Source organism: Acanthisitta chloris, unplaced genomic scaffold (genome assembly GCF_000695815.1).
Source record: "Acanthisitta chloris isolate BGI_N310 unplaced genomic scaffold, ASM69581v1 scaffold16746, whole genome shotgun sequence".
NCBI lineage: Eukaryota > Metazoa > Chordata > Aves > Passeriformes > Acanthisittidae > Acanthisitta > Acanthisitta chloris.
In genome coordinates this window covers 220,322-229,293 of record NW_008678680.1, presented here as the reverse complement: position 1 = coordinate 229,293, position 8,972 = coordinate 220,322, and the positions used below count along the sequence as shown (strand labels likewise).

Genomic DNA, 8,972 nt, shown 5'->3' with positions numbered 1-8,972 from the left:
CACCTCCCCACCAGACCAGGTTGCTCAAGGCCTCATCCAGCCTGGCTTTGAACACTGCCAGGGTGGGTCAGTCACCACATCCCTGGGCAACCTATGCCAGTGTCTCACCGCCCTTAGAGTAAAAACCATTTTTCTGATAGCTAACCTAGATTTCCCCTCCTTCAGTCTGAACCCCTTACCCCTTGTTCTATCACTGCAGTTCTCAACAAAGAGTCCCTCTTTGGCTCCCTTGTAGGCCCTTCAGATATCAAAAAGTTGCTCTGAGGTCTCCATGCAGTCTTGTCTTCTCCAGGCTGAACAGCCCCAACTCCCTCAGCCTGTCTTCATAGGGGAGATGCTCCAGTTCTCTTAGCAACTTTGTCCTCTGGACTTCCTCCAACAGTTCCATGTCCTTCTTATGTTGAAGACACCAGAACTGCACGCAGTATATCATATTTATGAACTGCTGCAGTGCACAGTGAGCTGTTGCTGTTTGCCATGCAGAAACACATCCTAGGTTGGAAGGATGTTTCTACACTTGAGGTGGTAGATGGCACTCCCAGCCCTGAGGAACTTTTGGTCTAAACAGCAGGCACACTCGGGTAGGAGAATGGTTATCCCAGATGAAGATTTAGAGGTTTTTGTTTCTTATCCTTGGTTTTATTGGTAATTAACTGCAAAGGTCAAGCTCCCAACCACTAGGTCTATGAGACATTCTTTGTAGTCATTAATTCCCTTCAAATGGTTGAATTTGTAGTATAAATGGGGGGGGTTTGCCTGCTAAGTGCCTACTGTTCCTCTAACAGTTTGAAAATGAGCACTTTTAAGTGCGGTTCACACTGAAAATCCGCCTAAAAAGTCTGATTGAGTTGATCAATATGTTTCTAATGTGTTTTGACTCTGCCTCTCTAGAGCAGCCCAGCTGTGCCAGAAACAACAAGCTTCAAGAGAAACCAGAAGGGCCTGGTTATCTGAGTGCTGTTAATTCTGTGTGCTGCTGTTGCTGGGAGCACCTTTTCATTGCTGTAAAGGAGCAGGATTCCCTATTCTGTAGCAAGCGGAAATGAGAAAATGAAAGGGCTTCTGGGGCAAGATGTGCTGTGGCTCAAAGGCTGCTCTGGTGGCTTTGCAGCCCGGGAAGGAGTGGTGCCCTGTGTTAGCAGAGCCTGGTAGGATGGAGGTGCTTCCTCCCTGCCCTTCCTGCACTTCTTGGACTGCACCAGCCATGCCTGAGGGTGCTCAGTGAGAGGAAGGCTGTTCACCATTTACACTTATGCATGGACTAACTATCATCACTGTTTCTCTTCAGGGCTTCAAAGATCCTGTGTACAGGGCCCGAAGGAAGGAGTTTGCAGATATTGCCTACAACTACAGACAGTGAGTACTCAGAGCATGGGCAGAAAGCAAACCCACATCTCTTGCCCTCTCCTAGGGTGCTCATCTTGCTGGCAATCCCTGTCTTCCCACAAGCATCCTCCTGCTGGTGGCTTTTCTCTGCCTCCTGTTCTTGCATTTATCCCTAAACCACAGCAAAACAAAAGTTTGTTGTTCCAGGCACATGTTCAGAAGAGAATATTGCCTCCCTTCTTTCCCCACAAAGCCCCCTTTTCCCTGGCTTTGTTGTCTAATTGAGCAGCAGACTGTTTCTACTACAAAGACCTGAGCATTGAATAAAGATGCTTCTGGTATTCTCCCCATCAGACCAGGGCTGGGGAGGAGTGTTTAGTGTTTACATTAAAGCAGGAGCTGCATACCCTATTAAAATAATGAATAACTTACGGTTCTGATGCTAATCCAGTGTCTGTTGCTCTACTCCTATCATGTCTGATCCAGCTGCAATCAGAAATTTGGGCTCTCATTTCCCAAGAGAAATAAATGGATATGATAAATTCAGTTAGAACAGGCTTGCTTGATTGCTTTCAGTGATCAGATCTGTACCAGAAAAAAATCAGTTCCCAGAGCCAGTCACACATATAGATCAGTACTACAGGGCCTGATTCTTGCTTGGATTTGTAAAAATTGTGTTTGCAAAGAAAAAAGTAACATACGTTGTACATTTAGGGCTCTACTTTTTCACAGGATGAAAATATAGTCCCTGAGCCAAAGAGCTAATAATCTAATAACAAAATGAGAGACAAAGTTGGACTGATTGATGGAAAGTGCAAAATGTCAGGTGAAAAAAGCCAGGAGCCCAGTTTATAGCCAGAAAATTTGGGTAAGACTTTGTGCCCAGAAGTGAATGGATCTAGTGTCCATTGACAGATAAGCCACAGAAGATTTACATTTCCCGCATAATGGATAGCAAATTCTAGGATCTAGTTCACAGGCTTTCACCAAATCCTACACAGAAATGAAACAGTAAACATGTTAACAACCTCCTTCCCCCCAAATTCAAGCTGAAACCATTATATTCCAAGATGTAACTAATTAATATTTAGTCTGTTATCCAGATCCTCAGACGTAATGGAAACAGAGCCAAATACAGACCTAGACTTATATCCCAACCTTCTCTATGAGGTTCTTGGACTTTCCAATTATGCCTTTCAGTAGCAAAGCAGTACACAGGGTGTGAAAGCTTCTGGGGGTCATGGGAAGAAGGCATGTGGGTTTTGTGACTTTGGATACTAATTCATGAGGGTGAGGTAGATCTGTCTTTGCTCTGGGTGCTACACCTGGACACACCTTTCAGGATCTAAATTGGGAAGGAGTTGTCAGAGGTTTTCTCCAGCACATGGGGACAGAGATAGAGAGAAGTGAGCAGGAGGAGAGGCACAACCAAAGATATCAGGCTTCATAGGAAGTACCTGGAAAGGCAAATGTGCTTAGGTCATGAAGGTGCAAAGGTGCAAAGGCTGCAAAGGTGAGATGAGTTGGTGATTGCCTGTCTTGTACTCTTCATCATCATTTCAATCACTTTCTATATCCCTTCTTTTGCACCTATTTTGTCCTCTTTATGCTGTTTGCCTCTACTTTGCTCTTTTGCCTCCTGTCCCGATAGATTTACTCATTTTTTTGTTGGATGCTTGATTTCCCTGACTTTTCTTTGCTTGCCTTTCCCATCTGCCTTCCTTTGCTTTTGGCCCCATTGATCCCTGATTTTTTTTTCACTGAAATTTGAAAGGTTTTTAAGCCATAGATTCCCCCTGCAGCCCTGGAAGGTGGTTGAGGATTACTTAGGAGTGCTTTAGGAATAACAATCTCCTGGCAATCCTCATAACACAACATGATGTTTAAGGCTCCACAGATCAAGGAGGGCTGATACAGAGAAACAGAAAATGATGGTTCTCCAGAGGAGGTGCCCTGAGGCTCAAGACAAAAATGAGGGAATGGGAGATGGTGGGGTGTCATCAAGAGTTTAACAATGGGGCTCTGGGGCTTGGAAAACTCCAGCATTATTCCAGCAGTGATGTTAACCCTATTAGGTCACTTAAAACCCTTTGATTTTTCAAAGCTGCTGGATTCACCTATGGCCCTATCATTATTGCTAAGGAATTGGCTATTCACCAGAGGCCAAACTGCATTGCTTGTCATGGTATAATTCCTGTGAGCTTCAACATGAGCTAAGCACATGGAGGCCTGAGGGTGGGATTTGACTCGAATTTACTCCTTACAATTATAAAAAGTTCAACTGGCTGGAGTCTGCATCTGTTACAGCATAAAGCACAGATCGGATTTTCTCTGCTGCTCCAACAGAGTTTTATGGAGCTGATGGTTTCTCTGTTGTTACAACAACAATTGATATAATGCACATTAGAGCAAGAAACACAACAGCTACTTGATATCTAAAAATGCATGTCAATTGAAGCCAACAACCAGCAAGTATTTTAAAAATAACATCTTGATAAGCCAAATAACCAGTAGTTTATTTTTAACACAAGAATGCAAGGAGCTGTCTAAAGGCCAATATTTCAGACAAGGTCAGGAAAGTCCTTCCCAGCTAGTGGCTAGGGGCAAGTGAGGCTCCTTTTGCAAATGCATATCAGACCAAAGACATCTCCCCTTCTGCACCAGCAGCTAGCCCATGTTAAGCTGGTGGCATAGGACATATTCTCTATCACCGTTATGGAGGAGATCTGTTTTCTTTCTAGTGGCCAACCTATTCCTCGTGTCACCTATACGGAAGAAGAAAAGAAAACATGGGGCACTGTCTTCAGGGAGCTGAAGAGCCTCTATCCAACTCATGCTTGCTATGAACATAACCACGTGTTCCCACTACTGGAGAAGTACTGCGGCTACAGGGAGGACAACATTCCCCAGCTTGAAGACATTTCAAAATTCTTGCAGTGTAAGTTTGAAGCACCTAAAATGACCAAATGAAATAAGAGGCCCCAGCCATCAGTGTGGGTGGTTCCTGCTTTATCACAGGCTCCCTATGGTGCTTGGGCTGTGTCCCATGTCCCTCTCTAATGCTTCCAGGGATACAATGGCACAGATGCTCAGATACTGTGCTGGTGTTATACATGGGTAGGAATCCTCTGTTCTTTCACAATTAAACTCTGTTTAACATAAGGAGAACAAAGAAAACAATTAACGAACTTTTTTTCCACTGTGAGGAGTCTGGATAAGCATAAATTAAACATATTAGCTGTTTTTAAGATGCCTTATTTTTTGTCCCTTCAGCCTGCACTGGATTTCGCCTGCGTCCTGTTGCAGGCTTGCTCTCCTCTCGGGATTTCTTGGCTGGGCTGGCTTTCCGAGTATTCCACTCCACGCAGTACATTCGCCATGCCTCCAAACCCATGTACACACCAGAGCCGTAAGTACTTTGGCACAGAAAAGGTGTGTGAAGTTGCACCAGACTAACAACAGGGCCAGTGCAGTGGATAATAAGCATGTGGGACTCTGGAGCACTCCTGGGAACAGAGCTAACAGAAAACAGCCAAATGACTGCTCTCTTCTGAAAATATTTTTGGAAGATTTCTAGTCTTTTTAACAATCTGCATCCTCTTCTGCAAGTTCTCCTGGGGCAGATGAGAGAGTTTTGCTACTGAAGGCATGCTTGTGTGGTGGCTGGGATGTGAAAGCAGTGTACAAAGACATTTAGCTTAGCTATTAGCACCCAAATAGTGGTGTGAAATCTAGTGCAGGAATGACCCAACAAGTTGCAAGCAAGCTTCTGGCAACAAGATAGGGGAAGCACAGACCACTGAACCCATCCCTATTTCAGTTTGATGCTGGAGTCTCTCTCTCTGTTCCTATCCACTGTCCTTTGCCACTTGCCATCTTCAAAACAGTTTTCTTATTCTGCTTCATATTGTTAAAATTCTTCCTCCCCTCCCTTATTGTTTCTTTGCCTCCTACTTCTTTCTGCAATCTCTTCTCCCTTCTTTTTTTCTATTCTTCATTCTTTTGATTTTCCTTTTGCTTACCCCATTCTCATCCTATGCAAAGCCAAGCTGAATGTCTTCCATAGACCTGGCCTTCTTGGGAGCAAGGTCTCCCCCCTTTCCATCTCACCAAATCACTTCTCTGCCTTTGAAAACTCTAACAGTCCCTAGGTGAGTTCTTCCCCAAACCTGTCTGTCCAGCTGTGAAGTTCAACTAGTGATGAAATAGTCCTACCTGAGGAAGGGAGAACTTTCACCTCTCAGTGGGAGGCTGTAGGCCTGAACAGGAACTGGAGATGAGCTCTTGAGGTACATGTTGACATTGTGGTGAATCATATGAGTAGCCTGAGCTTCATATAAAGAGGTTTCTTGTCCTTGAGACTGAAAAGTCCATGTTTTCTTTGGTGGGATATTATTTTTCTGGGCTTTCTTGAGCTGGGTGGGCAGTTGAATGGATAGTTTTCTTCCATCAGGAAAAAGAAATTGTCATCCTTCCCCTAGGGACATGTGATGGCAAAAGCACTGAAAACCTAGAGGTTTGTAAGCATTTCCATCATGAGAACAATTTGAGAACAAAATGTTTTCCTGTGAGCATTATTTGCTGGTAGGAGCAAATGCACTGTGGTCTTGACTATGTGCTGACTATAGGGCATTCATCCAGCATTGCTGGACTTTTCCTGAATCACAGTTACTCAGATGTCATGTTTTCCTGCAGTGATATTTGTCATGAGCTGCTAGGACATGTGCCTCTTTTCGCTGATCCCAGTTTTGCTCAGTTTTCCCAGGTAAGTTACTCAGTGGTTATACTTTTATTTATATATATACACTATACTATTTATCTAATTGAACACACCAAAGACTAAGTCATTCAGAGGATGATTCAAGACCTGTGAAGGTTTCTGTGGATTCACCTTTAGGCATACTGTTTAAGAGTATCTGAGATGATTTATTTATTACTTGAAATCTTGACACAAATCACTTAGGTGAACTCATAAACTCCAACTCCAAACATTGTCTTCTGTGAGTTATGTTTTTTTTTGTGAAACCATCATCTCAAAAACTTTCTGCAGATATTGATCCTTCTGAGCAACATTACATACCTCATGAGTCAGATGAATTATTACCCCACCATTCTGTTCAAATGTTAGGGAAAGTGGAGATTTTTGGGTGTTTGTTTTCTATTGAAGCCACATAGGAGACTGAGTAAAGTGAGGAACTGTAAGCATGGGAGAAGGCTGGAGAGAAGCTTTCTCTCTGGTAGTGTTAATGCCTCTGGAAAAGAAGCCAAACCTCGGTGAAGGAGTACACTTTCGGTTGCATCTTACCAGAAAACATGAAAACATGCAAAGAGAAAAAGTCATAAAGTCATAAAGAGATGGAAGGAAGGAAGGAAGGAAGGAAGGAAGGAAGGAAAAATGGACTCGATGTAACTTCTCAAAAGTCAAAAGCTGATTTGGTGTAGTTAGTAAGTTCTAACTTCAGAATTAGACTTTCAGGCTCTGCCCTGTCCCAGAACTGGGGTTTCCTTCAAGACAAGCCCTATTGTACCTTGGCTTACTGGGATTTGACATGGTGATGGCTGCTCCAATGTTTTTGATGTGTGTGTGGGAGGCCAGTGGGACTTTTTTACTGTGCAGTCCTCACCAGAGCAAATTGAGAAAGGAACCTGGCTCTATATTTAGTCTTCTATGTCTGTCTTCTGAATCCAACTATTGCATACCTTTCAGAAACGCCCCCATTAGCTCACAAGGTATAATAAGCTCTTTCAAATCATGTCCTGTCATTCAGAAAAAACAGCTCATTTAAGGATCCAGGAAAACTCCTTTAATCTGGGCCCATCATAAAAAGAGAAATATGTAAGGTGTGTGATTGATTTACCTCCCTTTGTCCCTATCATTCTCTCAGATGTGCATTGTAGACTTGATCAAAAGCCTGTCAGAGAAAGAGGAAAATTTTATTTGACCTCAATGGGCTTTGTACCAGGCACAAAGGATCATGCCTTGTAAATGACATTTGGACAAGCCCCTTTGTTCATTTTTTGGAGAGATTTCTGGTTTCAAATTGATCTTGCATGATAGGAACATGTCCTGTAAACATTAGTGTGTGGTAGTAAGCAATGGTAACATTTAAAATGTGAGCAATTACATAAGATGAGACAGGAAGAATGTTTGCAATAAACAGCTTGAAGAATAATGGTTTATTGTTACAGGAAATTGGACTGGCATCTCTGGGAGCTCCAGATGATTTCATCGAGAAACTTGCTACGGTAATTTAATAAATGAGGGCTCAATTTTCCAAAGTGCCCTGTGTTGTCTTAATTCTGCTGCCACTGAAGTCACTGATAGAACTCCCATAGAGTTGAATGGGAACAGAGTGAAGACCGTGATTGGAAAACCCCACCCTGAAACAGTTGCACTAAAGGAAAATAGCTTGGGCATCCCTTATTCAATGTGATGGTTGTGATTAAACACAGAAGCCCAGACAAGATTTCCTCCAGCACAAACATATTGGGAAAGAAAAGATTATGTGTTACTACATTCCCATGGGAAATTGCAGGAGGCAGCTTCAGTAGCTGTTCTACCTTCAAGCATCTATTCCACTCTGCCAGGCAGATAATCATAGAGTCATAGAATCAACTGGGTTGGAAAAGACCTCAAGGATCATCAAGTCCAACCCTACTGTGGTTACTAGACGGTGGCACTAAGTGCCACACCCAGTCTCATCTTGAAAACCTCCAAGGATGGTGAATCCACCATCTCCCTGGGCAGCCCAATGTCCTCTGCAGTCAATGTGGCTCACCTGAAGGTTACTCTGAGACTACTGAGACCCAGAGTTGCAAACTTCCAATAAAAACAAAGATATTCCTAAGAGATTAGTGTCCCCAGTGCAAACCCACCTGGGCAAAGCCTTCTACTTGCTTTGATGGTTCTGATAGATATGTAGTTCTTCTGAGCCAGGGCAAGTATCCCTTCAAAACAACAGACCAGGGAGTCCAACTAGGCCACACACAGTCTTACTTCACTACTGCACTCAACAGCCTGTTCACCCTCTTGCTGCTGCAGCTAGATGCCCTTTGTGTGTAACCGGACCCAGACCTTTCTAAAGAACTTCCACTGGGTTGGCCAGCCAAAACGGAGCTTTATTGCTATAATTTCATTGCCTGTGATCAGCTGACAAAGATAAGCAAGGTAAATCAGAACTGTGTCAGGGAACTGAGCTGCTTCTCAGGCACTCAGCATCTAGCGCTCTGCCCCTTCCAGGAGAGGAATTTCAGTCCCCAGGGACATTTATTGTATTTATACACTTGTTATTTGACAACATTTTAAATAGCAGTGCAAACTCCAAATATATTCAAATATATGGTGAACACCTCTTTTTGATCAAGGAATCATAAGTTTCTGTCTCATTTTCTTGCCAGGTTTATTGGTTTACAGTGGAGTTTGGACTATGCAAGGAAGGCGATTCCCTCAAGGCATATGGTGCAGGGCTGCTGTCTTCATTTGGGGAGCTGCAGGTGTGTTCTAGAAAGCATGTCAAAGATGGTTATAATTGCTCAAATTTCTCTTCTGAATTTGTTTGAATCCTTATTTTCATTCATGCTTTTTAGTATGGAAGTAGCATGAATGAAATGTCATGCCTCATTGAGAGCTCTGGTAAATGTGTAGG

General features: G+C 43.2%; 1 protein-coding gene across 1 annotated transcript in view; it reads left to right on the top strand.

Moving 5' to 3' along the window:
- Positions 1-8,972, top strand: part of PAH (phenylalanine hydroxylase) — a 36,502-nt gene that overhangs the window by 22,877 nt on the left and 4,653 nt on the right. The window contains exons 5-10 of the mRNA XM_009076989.1: positions 1,289-1,356; positions 4,068-4,264; positions 4,600-4,735; positions 6,022-6,091; positions 7,516-7,572; positions 8,725-8,820. Coding sequence (XP_009075237.1) covers positions 1,289-1,356; positions 4,068-4,264; positions 4,600-4,735; positions 6,022-6,091; positions 7,516-7,572; positions 8,725-8,820 — 624 coding nt within the window. The remainder of the gene's footprint in view (positions 1-1,288; positions 1,357-4,067; positions 4,265-4,599; positions 4,736-6,021; positions 6,092-7,515; positions 7,573-8,724; positions 8,821-8,972) is intronic.